Consider the following 15,850-nt stretch of genomic DNA (forward strand, 5'->3'; position numbering starts at 1 on the left):
ACTACGAGCATAGAGGGATCCCTGGGTGGTACAGAGCCAGGACAATGGCTCCTGAGCCACACCCAACTCTTCCCTGCTGCTAACCAACCCCTCATCTTAAGAGGTGCAATTCAGTCCACCTCTCCTGGGTCCCTGCACCACCACAGGGATGAATTCCAGCCAGCCAGGAGATGAGAGTTACCCAGGCCCTTGGGGCCAGGATCCCAGCTGCTCCCTCCCTCCCTCTCGGAAAGAGATGGATGCTAATGTGTCCTTCTGAACAAGCTAGAGTGACAGGGAGAGAAGGCTCCCCTAGCCCAGGCTGCCCTACAGTCTGGCCCTGCCTTCCAGGCGGGGGATGTGTTCCCAGATCCAGGAAAGGTTTGATGCTACCTTTGACAGGCAGATTTACAGATATTTGTGACAAGCCATGTGGCTGTACCCTGCCCTTCCCACTTACGAACCCACCATTTGCACAGGGCTGAGGGCTGGCCCTCACCCTCTCTCGGCTGGGCTGGGGCACATAGGTACCAGAGAAGCTGAGGGAGGCGCTACGGCCAGATCCTCAAAGGTAGTTCAGCTCCTAACTTCCACTGATTTGAAGGGAATGTGGGAGCCTAAATACCTCTGAGGACCTGGGCCTAAATTCACACCAAGCAGCTGGTTCTGTCTTCCTTGGTCCGTTCAATTCCCTGGTCCAGGCTGGGGTCGGGCTGAAGAACCTTGCTGTGCTTTTCTTCTGTTTGCTGACGGCCAGACAGGATCGGGCAAATTCACAAACAACAGCTGTTTCCGGGAAAGCATTTGCTCTGTGTTTGTGCAGAAAGGGCACTTCAGCCACCTGTTTCTGCCATCAGGTGGCCATTGAGCCTGCGATAAAGACTGAAAGTTCACAGACCAGCTCCTCATCTGGTGGAACCTGGAAGTGACATCAGCGGAGTGTTGCCAGTTTACACCAGCTGAAGATATTTAACCCTAGATCCCAACCATCATGCACCCTAAGAGCCAGGATCAAGCTTTCCAATGTCAACGGAACCCAGAGAGGTCAGGACACTCTTATTGCAGGACAGAAGTTTCCTCTCCTGAAAACTTTACAGTCTGAGAACCTAAATCTGCAAACATGTACTTAAACAGCCTGATTGGTTTGGTTCTAGATTCCCCCCTGGAATTCCAACAGACAAAGGATGAGGGGCAGGTTGTGAAGTGATTGAGGGGTGACAGCAGGCATCTCACTGGTAATGATAGTTTGTATTTTTGGGTAGCACCCAGAAGCATCAGCTGAGCTGGGCCCCCCATTGTGCCGGGTGCTGCACAGACAAGTAGCAGGAGCCAGCCCTCGCCCCAGAGGCCTTGCAGTTCAAGGGCCAGTGAGTTGTTTCTGAGCAGCGCACAGTGGCTTGGTTTGGGAAATCTGCCTCTCCCGAAAATCCCAAATGGAAATGCACTTCCTGCAAGGCTGCCTTTACATTCACTCCTCTGACCTGTGCCACAGTTAGGGAGGCTAGAAGGGCGAGGACAAAACGCAGTGGCAGCTTTCAGGGGCTGGGCTGGGGCTGGGACAGTTCTGCCTTAGCCGGCTCCCTTGAGGCTGCAGAAGTGCATTTCTATTCTTTCCCGCAGAGGCCGGATCTGCGTCATCCGGGCTCTGCGGGTAAGTGGGGGGGAGGGATAGCTCAGTGGTTTGAGCATTGGCCTGCTAAACCCAGGGTTGTGAGTTCAATCCTTGAGGAGGCCATTTAGGGATCTGGGGCAAAAATTGGGGATTGGTTCTGCTTTGAGCAGGGGGTTGGACTAGATGACCTCCTGAGGTCCCTTCCAACCCTGATATTCTATGATTCTATGATCCCTCTCCCACGGGAGGAAATAATAAGGGGGCTAAGGAACACGCTGGATCTGCTTGTGTGCCTGTGACTTCGGCTGCACTGCCCTCTCCAGCCATGTCACCATGCCCCTCCCAGCAGCATCCAGCTGTGCCCGCATCCCAGGCCTTCCACAACTGCCACACACCCTGGGGACACCGCCGAGGCCAGCTTTGAGGGGGCTTGTTCCCAGGGTGAGAGAAGTGAGGATCATTTGTTATCTCATTGGTGTACACCCCCGCTCCCTGTCAGATTTGTCTGACGTCCCCTCAGGGCTCTAGGCACCTCCTGGGGAGCCCAGGCTCCTAATGCAAGCAGGCCGGATCCGCGCCGGGTGGGTCTGTCGGCCCAGGGGGCATTGCCCCGGCAGCTCTGCTGGACGTGAGCCCAGGCTCCCCCGCAGCGTTCTTGAGCAGGGACTGGCTCTCTGGGGCACCCAGCGCGGAGGGGCCTGCTCGGGCCCTGGGTGCTGCCTCAGGGTCCCTTTCTCCGGCCAGCCCGGGCCTTGCTGCCAGCACCCGGGCGGGCGAGCCCCTGTCCGGGCACCAGGCAGGGCTCGGAGCTGGATGCCCCGCGCAGGGGGCGCTGGAAGACACCTCTGGGGCAGACAAAGGGCTGCCCCGGGGAGCCAGGCCCTGCGGGCGAAGCAGGTCCAGGCTGGAGCCCGGACCGGACCGGACCGGGCCGAGCCGTGCCGCGCCAGAGCGGAGCGCACCCACCGCTGGCCCAGGGGCGGAGCCTCCTCACCTGCGGGGCGGGGCGGGGCGGGGCGCGGCGCTGGGAGCGGCCGCACCTGCCTGGCCGGCACTCGGCGCTGCAGCGCGCCCGGAGCAGAGCGAAGCCTCGATCCGCAGCGACCTGCCGCCTCCTGTCCCATGGGGCCGCCGCGGGGCCGCCTGCCCGGGCTCTGCCTGCTGCTGCTGCTGCTGCAGGTAACGGGGCCGGTCCCCGCTCCCGCTCCCTTCCTGGGGCTGGACTGCGCCCCCCAGCTCCGCGAGGCCAGGGCGAGGCCGGGTGTCTCTTCTGGGGGGTTGTGCAGAGCCGCTTCCTGGAGCACCCGGCTGCCACCCCCTCAGCCTCCCATGCGCCCCTTCGTAGGGCAGCACCCGCCCTGGCTGCCCCACTACCACGCCCACTTTGTAAGGGCCGCTCCCCCCCCAGCTGCCACCCCCCTTCATGGGCAGCACCCCCTGCAGTGTGCCCCCCCCGCTCTCTGAGGCACCCCTGCCTAGGCAGTGGGTTGCTGTACTTGTGGTGTGCTGGGGTGGCGTTGGCCAGCATTGTGCACAGTAGCCAGGCGCTGACTCCAGCGTTCAGGGCTCGTTGGACTCTCCAGGGTCTGGGATCCAGGGCTGGGACTCTCATGGGACAGGCTCTGCCATGAGGCTGCCGGTCTGTGACACAGACTTTCTCCCTGGAGCCTAGTGCTCCTGCCTCACCTGGATTCTGGCAGTGCAGAGGGCAAGGGAGGGCTCAACTGCACATGGAATTTCCTTCTAAACAGGGGGATTTTCTGGGAGGCTTACTGCTTGTGACCTGTCCCGGATGCCAGATACAGCTCCCTGGGGGCTAGGGGGACATGAGCTTTGGGACCCGTTCCTTCTGGCTCCTCCGAGTAGAATTCTCTAGGTAGGATTTTCGGGGGTCAGCACGATGGGGTTCAAGGGAAATCACAGACAGGGCAAGGCCAGAACATGCAACTTACTAACGCTTATTTCTTGGGAATCAGGCTGGCCGGTGGTTTTGCGAGGAGGTGTCGCAGTGCCAGCCAGGTTTTGGCTCCGAGAGCTACATCTTCCCTGTCTCCCGGCGGGATCTGGAGACTGGCCGAGTGCTGGGCAAAGGTAAGGTGACGTCTCAGCTCCTTGAATGCTCCACGCAAGGCAGGTGTTCTCCCACTTGATCTTAGGGCAGCTCACACCTTAATGTGGAGAGCGTTTCCCTCAGCTGTGTGTATGTCATCACACAGACTGTTCCTGATCATAGGTTCATAGAGTTTACAGCCAGAAGGGACCACAGTGGTCATCCCGTCAGCCCACTTCAATAACTCGGGCCATGGGACTGCCTCGAATTAATCCCTGTTTGAACTAGAAAAACAGCCAATTTGGATGTAAAAATTACTGGAGCTGGAGAAACCACCAGATAACATCCTTACAGCAGGTACCGCTGATGGGGACAAGTACAGTTCGGAAAGGATTTAATGTGTTTCTAAATACTGCTGCTGGGAAAAGGGAGAGCCCATCGCCTTTGAGCTGTGGAGATATGGCTGGTCACAAGACCGCAGTTTGCTTTACGCTTTTGCGTCTCCCCGTGCTGTAACAGTGACAGAAGTTTCACTGAAAGAAAAGGAGGACTTGTGGCACCTTAGAGACTAACCAATTTATTTGAGCATGAGCTTTCGTGAGCTACCGCTCACTTCACTAGATCAGTAAATGTTTATCAGTGTCTCCTGCTACTGACAGTAAAGTGTTAACAAGCAGTGAGGATCACTGAAATCTGCCCTTTCCCCTCTAGCTATGGGAGGGGTAAGGCAAGCTGAGAGCAGACTTGTTCAAACTAGCAGTCTTTGGGTGTTTAGCTTGTGTTTACTCACTGACAATCTGCCTTCAAAGCTTTTCACTATCATCTGTGTGCCCGGCAGCATGAATGCCCATTTCCTGCTCTTCTTACTGAAGTTTTGGTAATATGAGTGGGTCATCTGTTTGGCCTTTGTTGTGTAAATAAGGGTATTATTACTTACTTATTAATTAATTACTTAAATGGCATCCATTGGGGGACTTAGTTCTGGTTTGGCTATAAATTGCTGGGTCTCAGGCATGACCAACAAAACCAAAGCAGACAATCTGTCTACGTTGCTGTGGGCTCTTCAACTGTATCGTTTTCAGGGGGGGGACCCTTCCACGGCTGTGTGTAAAACACCTCGCACTAGACAAGTAGTAATTGCCAGCCTCCGGATGGCAGCAAGTCCAGCAAAAGCAGTGCCTCTGTTCTCTCTGAGCTTGTTGATAGGTTAAGTGAGCCCTCCCCGCACCCCGGTGCAGACACCCTCTGATGGAGCTTTGGTTGTGGTTCGGTTGGCAAGTGTAAGCTGGAGCATGCTTTCTGGGGTCACGACTGCATGCAATGCCTCTGACCCATCTCGGACAGAATGAATAGTTCTTTGTTCGTTACAGCTCCCACTAGCAGACTAGGCACTTCACAGATGCACAGGTGATGGGGGGGCCCTGTCTGGAGGCGCCTCCAATCCACATCTGTAAACCAAAAACCATCTGGCTAAAGCAGAGTTTGGGTCGCAGGTGTGTCAGTGATTCCATCTGGTTCCATCCCTCGCTATACATCACACTTCCTTTACAAATGTGCTGCACCTCTCAAACATCCAAACCTGACTTCTGGGAGTAGACCTAGCCACTACCCCGTAACCCTTCACTGCACCCATCACCTCCTCCAGTCAACGCTGCCCACTCAGACATAGTGTCATCCCAGGAAACTTGCAAAATCAAAAGAACAAATTAGCAGGAGAGCAGAAGTTCCACTTCCTCTTCATGGGTCTCCAGAAGACACAATCCCACTTAAACCCACTTCGTCACTCCCATGTCCTAGTGTTGATGACAAGTGCCCAAAGATGAGCTGAAGGAGGGTTTGTCCAGATGGCAATTCCCATTGCAGGCTGTGAAAGAGCCAAGACGCTCGTTCCCTAACATCATCAGAGATTTGGCAGCCTTTAAATCTGGCTTCTCAAGCTTCTACTAAGTGACGTTGGGGATGAAATTCCTATGCTCAGCATTCTGTGAAGAATGAGCTGGTGCAGAGGAACCATCAGTACTTAGCTGCCTTTGTTCCAATGTCCTGGAGTTGGCTGGTGCTTCCTTCACTGGCTACTATGGAACAAAGGAAAGCTGATTTTGTGTGTGACTGGTACCAAGAGTTGTGAGGTGTCTAGTGTCACAACTTTTGCTTGTGACTGCACCATTCCTGGAGACGTCTCTTCCATAACTGGCAGAATGCTTGGTGAGAAGCCATTGCCTAAACTTCTTCTCAAGAGGACAAACTGGTGCTTGGCTAGAACTCCATCTGGGGTCTCCTCTAGCCTGCGTCTGGCTTCCTTCTGGCTTGTGAGGAACAATGTGTAGCCATGCTAGGAAGTGGGCTGTGGGGGGGTCAGACCCTGTGAAGAGCGTGGTGAAAGGCGACAGACTGGAGACTTTGCTGGGGCATTTGGAACAGTGGTGGCCAGTGTGACTACTGCACTTTTAAGGGCCCGGATGCCTTGTGGGGCAGAGTTCTTTTGCAGCTGGAGGTAGACTGAGCCCAAGAATGAGCTGGTGCTGGGCAGAGCTTAGGACCCACTTGATTTTTGCTGCGGTGATCTGGTCTGGCAGCGTCGTTGGCTACCAAGACGTGACTCTTGTGTGTCCCGGTCCAAACATGCCTGTCTGTTCAGCATGGCTGTAAAATCAAGCCCCGTCCCTTTGCCCCTCGCCCGTATGGTGCCCTCTTGAATATCTTCAGCAAGTGCTCCTGCCCCTACTAGGGGCGCTTGTTTCTCTTCAGTTGTTATGGCAAAGTTGGCAGGAGCTGGGGCAGAGCCTATACCCCTAGGGAAGGCCTGGGAGCAATGCCCCCTCTTTCTCTTTGTGTTTGTGAAGCAGACAGAGGAAGGCAGGTGGGGTCTCGGGGTAGCACCTGTCAGGCTGGTAGCTCCTGTGTTCAGGTGGCTGGCTGCGTGCTGGGATCCTGCTGCAGTTCTCAGGGCTGCTCTGTTGATTTTTGACAGGGTTGCTATGGAAATGCTGTGTACTCCTGGTTAATGGTTGATAGGGTAGGTTGACAGTCTTTGGAAAGACAGGCAGGCTCAGGCCTAGCGCCTGTGCGCAGAGCCCTGCAGGTGAGTCGTTGAGGGCAGGGGAGAACCTCCTGGGCGCTCCTCCTGCTGAGTGAGGTCTTCAGAGGCCCTGCACCGTTGGGCCCCTGGAGCCTGGCAGACGGAAGTTAGACTTCGCACCTCTGTTGTCATTGCTCATTAGCAAAACTGCTTCGCGGGTCCCCTGCTCTGGGTCCCTCTGCCAAGTGCCCTGCTGCTAGTCTCGCCTGTGCTGGCGTGACAGGGTGGTTTGCCGCTCAGCGGCCTGAGTCATCTTTCTGCAAAGCCACCCCGATCCCTCAAGCTGGTGGTAGCTGGAAATTCCCTTGGTCACTGGCACGTTCTGCTTCCGGGTTGGGGGGGGGGGGAAGGGAGAGAGAAATTGCTCTGGGAGTGTCCCCCTCCTCCAAGGCCCAGTGTCTGGCTAACCCATTCAGAAGGCCTGACATCCTTGCTGCTTATTAGTAGGGTCCAAAGTTTGAGCAAACAGGAAGGTCTTGCCCCAGGCCTAGGGGCTTGCTAGAGGGAGGATGTTGCAGGTGTTGTCACTCTGCTGATTCCATAGCCAGTGGCAAGGAGCAGAATCCAGGTCTGGGCCTGGCAGCAAGAGCAATTCAGCAGGTTGTAATTCCCATCATAGGGCACGTGGAGAAGGGCGTACTGGGATCTGAGGCAATTCAGGCCTTTCTGGACTGTAACCCACACCTGCTGGGGGCAGAGTATGCAGCCCGCTGCTACGTGCTCATAGCAGTTTATGCCACGTGACACAAACTGTTCCATTCTGCGCTAGCTGAGGTGTCTGGGAGGCCCAAGCAGAGCCCTCTGCAGGGATCTGTCCTCCAGGTGAGAGGAGTGGATCCCAGCAGCAAGGTCTACATCACAGGAATGGCCACAGCTTCCTAGCCAGTTGAGGTGGGAAAAGACTCCAGGGACCACAACGCGAACGTAGGACTCCCGGGGAGAGGTGAGTCCAGTGTAACCCTGCTGCTGAAGCCTGTCGGAAGCTTGGATGTGCTCCTCTGACAGAAGGGGTCCCTGCCCAATGGGGTCATGTGCTTCTCACAGTTCAGTGGTCGATCAGAGGTTAGCCCCGTGCCATGGAGAGGAACGGGATCACTTGTATTTTCTGATGTTCTATATTAAACTGTCCACTCTGCATTAAGTTCTGGTTTAAGGGCTTGGTCCTTAGATGCCACAGGGGTAGATCTTTAAGAAACTTGATTGCAGTAAATTTGATCTAAAAGGCAGCCCCTGGAACTGGAGGATGGTTGTACTGAGCCGATGCTCCAGAAGAGCTAATCACGGCACTTCAAAGGGAATCAGCTGGGTCCTGTGACTGAAACACAGAAGCTTTCCCCAGGCTGATGAGTTGGGCTGTAATTAGGATGATTAGCTCAGGGTGTGTGCGCTTTCCAGCTGATGGCTTTGGATAGGTTTCAGGACTCATTGAGCTTAGGAGAGAAAAACACCTGTTGTGATCCTGACCGGAGGCCGCCCCCAGGCCTCTGGCTGGTTGTTTTTAAGTGGCCATCCAACTCGTGCATCTGCAGAAGTGGGGTTTTACCCACGAAGGCTGAGGCCCAAATAAATTGGTTAGTCTGTAAGGTGCCCCCGGACTTCTCGGGGTTTCTCTGGAGGAGGCTGGGTGCCTGCTCTAAACCTTTCCTACAGAGGTATTGCAGGATAAAGCCCTTAAAGAGCTAATGAAAGGGTTTGATGGAGGAAGAATGAATTGCAAAGAATAGATACTGCCTGCTGCATTATTCCCTCAGCAGCCATTAGCTAGAAACCCTTACACATCGTTTTGTAACCGCCCTGTCTGCCGGCCTTCCCGCCTGGTGGCAGATGCTGGGATCAAACCGTCCTCTCACGTAAGGGGTGGCAGGTGCTGGGATCAAGCCATCTCTTTCTGAAGGACCTCCGTAGCATTTGATGTTGAATTCAAAGCAGGTTGCTACCCATTCTTTGGATGGCAGCTGTTTCTGGCCTGCCTTGGGCTAGGAGCCAGGAATTCCTGAGCTTTTAGCTCTGGCACTGACTCACTAGTGACCATGGCAGGTCACTTCACCTCTGTGTCCCCAGGGTACGGAGGAGGAAATGGCACAGTGGCCGCACGTGGAGGGAGAGGACTAGCTTGTGCAGCACTTTGGAACAGATTTTTCTGGCTGATCCTGCCCATTCCATGATTGCAGCCAGGAGGGGTCAACCTCTGGAATCCAGGGCAGGGTGACATCTCCTGGAGAAGGCAGCTGCTGCTTCTCCCTCCTGTTTTATTTATTTGTTAAGCTTATCTGGTAATAGGGTCCTGCTGACACCCTCTGCCCTTCTCGGGGTCTCTGTGGCTTGTGGCCTCAGCTGTCCCGTGTGGCTGCTGGCGTCCAACTCTCGGGAACGCCTCAGTGACCGGCTTCTGGGGAGGCAGCAGCCGCGCGACTCCCTTGCTGACCTCCCTGCACCTTGTTCTGCCCCATCCCCTGCACTCTGTCTGTGGGCTTGTGTTGCGCTGGGACTGCCTCATCCAGAGACCTGGTCCCCAACCAGCGGCAAAGGCTGCCAGGGTTTGGGGCTTTGGCCAGCTTCCCAGGGCTAAGAGCATCCCTCTTAGGTTGTCACCTTTGGCAGCCTGGGTGAATTGTTCACTTTGTACATGATTTCGCCCTGAATCACCTTTTGGGAGAAACTCGGTGATTTCACCCTGAATCACCTTTTGGGAGAAACTCTGTCTCGCGAGCCTGACGTCGTGGTGAAACTTCAGTATGACATCAGGGGCCTGTCCGGGAGCAGGCAATTTCCATGGGAGAGGCGGGGTAGGAGTTCTGCCGTCCTGTTTGTCCCGGGGTCCAAAAAGCTGATGAGTCTCTCTGGACTCTCACTTCCTCCTACGACAGGTGTCTGCGTTTTGCGGAGGAGCGGCTGGATTTGGGTAAACACAGAGGCAAGTTGTTGCCCAAACCCAGGGGCTGATCGTACAAAGGCAGTGACAAAACAATCTACGACTGGCAATAAACCCAGAACCCCTCCCTGACTCCAGTGTGGGAGGCGAGAGCTTGTTTTGCTAATCTGCGGCTCTAAGCCTCTTATCTGTTAAGGAGGGGCTGGCGTTTCACGGCCAGTGAATGACTCGCCTCCACCTGCGCTGGGCCTGAATGAAGGAGCCCTGAGTCGGCTGAGAGTGATGTCATTGTTCCCTGGCCCAGCCTGGGCTGGAGCGAAAGTCTGCTCCATCCTTTAAGATGACCATATTCGGCGCTGCACGAAAGGTTAGCGTGGCATCCTCACTCTGGGATCACTGCACTGGTTTGTCGTCAGCCGAGGTTAACGTGACTCTGGGTGTCTGCTGCTGATAAGTGGGGACTAGGCAGCTTGCAGTAGCAAACAAGGACATCTGACCGCTTAGCTCCTGCTCTGTTGTGGGCCACTGACTTCCATGCCCTCTGTTTAATTCTGACCCTGGCGTATTCGGCTGTCCCTCTCTTTCTACCCTTCCCCCCCCAGCTCAGGCCACAAGACTAGTTGAATTCAGACCTTTGCTCCTTCCAGTGAGGGTTGCCAGGCACCCGGTTTTCGACCAGAACGCCCGGTCAAAAAGGGACCCTGGTGGTTCTCTGACCAGGCCGTTAAAAGTCCGGTTGTGGTGCAGGCAGGCTCCTTGCCTGGATCCACACAGCTCCTGGAAGCAGCAACAGGTCCCTCCAGCTCCTAGGCGCAGGGGCCTACCCCGAGCGCCGGCTCCGCAGCTCCCATTGGCAGGGGTGGTGCCTGCGGACGGGGACAGCGTGCAGAGCCCCCGTGGCTTCCCCTGCGCCAAGGAGCCAGAGGGACCTGTTGCTGCTTCCAGGAGCCACCTGAAGTAAACCTGCACCCGGAGCCTGCACTCCTTGCCAGGCCACATAACCCCAGCCTGGAGCCCCCTGCTGTACCCCAACCCCTCATCCCCTCCCCCATCCCGGAGCCTGCACCCCCAGTCAGAGCCCTCACTCCCGCTCGCACTCCAACCCCTGCCCCAGCCCGGAGCCCCCTCCCTCACTCTCAACCCCTCATTTCTGGCCCCACCCCAGAGCCCGCGGCCCCAGCCCAGTGAAAATAAGTGCGTAAGTGAGGGAGGGGGAGAGCGAGCAATGGAGGGAGGGGGGATGGAGTTAATGTGGGGTGGGACCTCAGAGAAGGGGCAGGGCGGGGCCTTGGGGAAGGGGGCAGGGGAAGGGTGTTCAGTTTTCTGCAAATAGAAAGTTGGCAACCCTAGTTCCAGCTCTTAAACAACATACAATAAAATTCCAAAGCCTTCCAGAATCAGTGACTCCTTTTAGCTGAGCCTTCAGAAAATCTGTTTTCTACAAGTGGGAGGAATCCTGAAGCCCTTGTTCATCAAACCCTTAACGTCCCACAGCCCTTGTGCCTCAAGTGCCCAGGGAGCCGTCTCTGTGGCCTAGGTCCTCAGGGGCCTCCATCACTGTCAGATCCGTGCGCCTCGGGGTCCTCACACGCCTGTGAGGCAGGGCACTGCTGTTACCCCCATTGTACAGATGGGGAACCGAAGCACTAAGTGCCGTGCCCAAGGTCACACAGGAAATCTCTGGCAGAGCGGGGAATTGACCCTGGGTCTCCCAGATCTAGGCTAGCATCAGCCTTCTTTCCTATGTCACACAGTGAGCGGCGATGGATCTGGGCATCACATCCTGTGTCGAAAGCTCCTGCAGGCAGGTCACACTGTGACACCATGTGGCTGCTGTGACGGAGGGAGGAAAGAACAAGGGGCCTCCCCAGGCTGCCCCATTACTTTGTTAAAGGGCAGTAGGGACAGGCAAGCATCTCGTGTGAAGGCCGCACACTGCTCAGTGCTAGGCTGGTGCTCTCTGCCGTCGCCTGCCCTTTCAAAGTAGGACTGTCTGCCCAAGCTCGGGCGCTGGAGGCTTGTGTGGTGGTTCATGACGTGTGCCTGGGTGCAGTGTAGACACAGTGTTCTCACTGGGCAGCTTTTTCATGGGCAGAGAGCCTGGTTTGACTGATCATAGGTATAAGTAGCTTTGCCTGGCTCGGGGCTCTTCCTGCCCTGGCTGGGGGAGATCAGGGGACTAGAGCCGTATTGTGCAAGGGCAGAGTTTTAGGCCCATAACTGACTGCACGTCATTTGCCAGTAGTTCTGCGTGGGCCAGAAGCCACTTTTCAGTGTCTAATATCTTGGCCTTTTGCTGTTTAAAGTTGATTAGAATGTGGGTTAGTGCATCCCGCAGGAGCCTAATGCAGCCATTTGTCTGAGTGGCTAACGCATCAACTCTTTTGCTTCTATCTTGAATTTTTTTTTTTTTTTTTTTAAATCTACAAAACCCCTCCAGACCCCGCTCTTAGCGGCAGCTGCTCCGTCTCTGCAGAGCTGAGTTACAGGAGTTTCTAACTGAGTGGCTCCATTCTGTGGCAAATTCTGTCGGTTTGTTCCCTGGGCACCAGAGCAGGCAAGAGGGTTGGAGGGAAATCCACATGAACCTCAATCCAGTGCCCTGACGCTGCCTGGCTGGGCTCCTGTGCTGTGCGAGGATCGCTCCGTAGTGCTTCCGGGCACCTGTCCTGCGGGAGGAGGAATCTGACTGGCCAGGGACCAGGGTAAAAGTGAACCCTGCTGTGTGCTGTCTGGGTGTGGCTGGGCAGGAATGCACTTTCTTTCCAGCCAGGCTTCCTGGAGAAACAGGTTTAGCGGCTGCTTCTCTCCAATTTAAAGAAGAAGTCGGTTGGCCTCCATTCAGAGGCTCCCGGTGGCCAGGGGCGGTTCTCTCTCTTCTCTTGGGCCAACGTGAGATTTTCTACAGCACGCTCCCTGGGCACATCCTCCTGGCCCAGAGCAGGGGGGCTGGGGAGCCAGCGTGCAGAGGGGAGAAGGAGAACATCTCATCTCCCCTCTCTCTAGGAGTACGAGCAGCACTGACTCCCTCCAAAGGGGCGTCCCACCCCATTCCCCTGGGCTGGAGGCGGTGCCTGGGCGCCGTTCAGGGGTCGGTTGGCGTCTGTAACCCTCCACTTCGCTTCGTGCTTAGCCTGGGCCTGTAGGTCTCTAAGCCTGAGCACTTTTCGCCTCCAGGCCCCCCACCGAGGAGAGCAAATATTGCTCTCCCCGGTCTGCAGGTGGGGGGATGGGTGCCCAGAGAGCGAGTGACCAGGCCGAGGTCACAAAGCGAGCCTGTGGCTGAGCCAGGAATGGAACCTCGCGTCCCCCTGCGACCAGGCTGCCCCTCGCTGGCACGTGGGTAGGAATGGGCAGAGTGAGGACGTGGACGGTGTTTCGGGAACCTTTTCTGCCCGCGCATGGCGAGCGGGAGGGCAGCTCTGAGTCTTTGCCTAATGTGGCTGTTGCCTTAATTGTCCAAAGCATCTACTCTCACCCAGAAGGTTTATTGCAGGAAGAACAGATGTGGGAGTCATTCTGAGACTGGATTGAAATGGAAAATGAAATGAAATTTAGGGACTTTCCTACTTCACCTGTGATTTCTGTGTGGGGAAATCCTTCGCTGCCCACCTCCCATCCCTCTTATGGATTTAAGACACCCTTAAACACAGCCATAGACTAACTCAACTTTGCATTATGTGATGGAGAAAGTGGCAAGTGTCTCATTATTATAATGATCTTGCATTATATGTTGCTGGATCCCAGAGCTTTGCAAACTCTGTAGCATGAATTGAGAAGGATTTCATACATTTTTGATGAGTGTTCCCTAAAATGGAAACACTTTGGAAACCACTATGAAAACAAATGAAAGGTTCTGCTGGCTGTAACTTACCAGTGACTCCCTGGGTCTATTACTGAGCCTCCCTCTGGAAAATCGGTATTTGAAATCTAAAGAACTAATGTCCTGCTCGTTAGTTGAGACTAGACTCTGTTCCAGATCACTGTGGGGGGCCTGGGAGATCATTTATCCCCATCATCTGGGGTTTTAAAAAAAAAACCTGGGGGACATGCTGGCAATATAAAAACTCATGATTATTTTTCACACTGGAAAAATTCTGAACTGGACTGGACTCTTCTTGTGCCCAGGAGCGACAAAGATATTAAATTGAGGTCCATTTTGTATCTCAGTGCTATGGAAACCCAATAAAATGTGTGCTAAGTTGAAAGAGAATCCCTGTGCACATCTCTGGAATGCAGCTACCTCCGGGTAAAGTGACCGTGTCCTTGTCTCACCACCAGACAGTCCCAGTTCTTTCGAGGAGGTCTTGGCATCCCAGGAACTTCTCCACACTTTCCACTGGATTAAAATGTTTTGGTGTTTGTTCAAGACCCTGCTGTACCCAGCAGAGTTTCCTCAGTTTGCCAGGAAGAAGCCGCACCGTGGAATGAGCGTTCAGTGTGGTGAGCAGGGTTTGGGGTGCAGAGCGAGGCTGAAGGAGCCCAGAGCCTCTCGGGGCTGTTCCTTCGTGCCGAGCGAACGGCCACACCACTGGTTCCGTGTTTCCTGAGAAACCTGTTCAGACACTTAGCCCTGGTCTGAACTGGGGGGCAGATGGATCGAAGTTACGCAACTTCAGCTACGTGAATAACGTAGCTGAAGTCAACATGCTTAGACCGACTCACCGCGGTGTCTTCACCGCCGTGAGTCGACTGCTGCCACTGCCCCGTCGACTCCGCCTGCCCCTTGCCCCCCCATCCCCCTCCCCCCGATCCGGTGGGTAGTGTAGACATACCCTGAGCGACTGGGAAAGTTCCTCTGCTCTGAGAGCCGCACGCAGGAGGCAGCTGAGCGGGAGGCCATCGGTGGCGACACCCGCACGGTTTGAACGAATTGCTTCTTTGCTGGAGCCTCTTTCCTAACCCCAGCGCTCACACCCAGCGTCCTGGCTTGGGGTTTGAAAGAACAGCCCCCTCGCTTCTGGGGTGGGGCGCTGCAACTCCAGCCGCGTACATTAACGCTGGCCACGGCCAGGGGAGGAAGCACGCAAAAGTAAGTGCATTAAATCTCCCTGCCTGGCTGGGAGGGTCCCCATCCGGGGGGCCCAACCAGCCACTTCTTCTCCCAGTGGGGAGGCCCATCTGGGCTGCATCTCAGTGGTTACAAAATGCTGGGGGGAGAGTCCGAATGGCTAGAATCCTCCAGGGTCTGAATGCCAGACTCCTGCTAGAGCATAGCCCCCACCCTGCCTGTAGCCCTACAGATGCAAATACAGCGACACACAGTGTGTGGGGGGGGGGGGGGAAGAGGGGAGATGGAGGATGTCACTTGAGCCATCTGCCTGTGGCTGGTGGAGGCCACGCTCCTGGCCGAGAGGCAGGAGAGAGCAAAGGGTGGAACAGAAGGGGAAGTGGTTGGGAGGGAATGATGGCTGGCTTGAGGGTGGGCAAGGAAGCAAATGCTTTAATGACCTGTGGGATTTATGTAAATGATACATATTAGCGCATTGTATTTGCATATAATCCCTAGCTTTCTGCCGCTACGGCTTGCACAGGTGTGGAGAGGCCCGTCTGACATCCCGCAATGGCAGAGGGGGCTGAGATCAGCAGGATGTGGCTGGGATTTGTTCTGCCCCATCTGACAGGCTGCTCCTGCAGCAGCCCAATGCCCCTGGGCTGCGGGGTGGCCGGGGGAGTCGCCAAGTCACTTCCCCGCAGCAGCCCCCTGGCGGGTCCCTGGGAAGAGTTTCTCCTGCGCAGAGGTGGGGAGTTGCGCGGCACCCAGAGGAGGCAGCTCCTGTCAGCTGCAGACTGCGCCCAGGATGGGATGCCCCCTTTTCATATTGGGAACCCTGGGGGTCTCTTGCCATAGAGACCCTGCCTCGGCTTTAGGGGCACCCAAACTCCAGGAGCCGTTTGGCCAATCGGGAGCTGCCGGCTGTGACAGCTGGTTCTGCATAGGTTTGTCTGACTTCAGTAAAAATTCAGCAGGCATTGGAGACACTGGGCCCCCTGTCTCTTACCCCATGGACAAGCTCTTCCTAGGGACCCGCAGCTCGTAGGAAAAGGTAACCACATGCTCACTCCTGCCTTCCCCTCCCATCGTCGGGTCTATTGTAATATCCAGGTCCGGGAAAAGCCGCTCTCCCAGCATGATTTAATTCCCTGTATGGCCTAGCATAAATAAAGGAGACAGGCCCCATTAGCACTCTGTCCTGGTGACTTGTGTTCCTGACCTGTGGGAGAACCAACGCTCGCAGCTGGAGGGGTACATCGGCT

At 55.7% G+C, this 15,850-nt stretch overlaps 1 protein-coding gene across 1 annotated transcript in view; it reads left to right on the plus strand.

The window, feature by feature from the left end:
• Nucleotides 1-2,636: 2,636 nt before the first annotated feature.
• LOC311528970 (B-cadherin-like) overlaps nt 2,637-15,850 on the plus strand; it is a 43,995-nt gene continuing 30,781 nt past the window's right edge. Inside the window, exons 1-2 of the mRNA XM_084644518.1 lie at nt 2,637-2,770; nt 3,568-3,682. Of these exons, the coding sequence (XP_084500644.1) occupies nt 2,714-2,770; nt 3,568-3,682 (172 nt within the window). The 5' untranslated portion in view covers nt 2,637-2,713. The remainder of the gene's footprint in view (nt 2,771-3,567; nt 3,683-15,850) is intronic.

The sequence above is a fragment of the Lepidochelys olivacea genome, assembly GCF_965140295.1.
Source record: "Lepidochelys olivacea isolate rLepOli2 genome assembly, chromosome: 12".
Taxonomy (NCBI): Eukaryota; Metazoa; Chordata; order Testudines; family Cheloniidae; genus Lepidochelys; species Lepidochelys olivacea.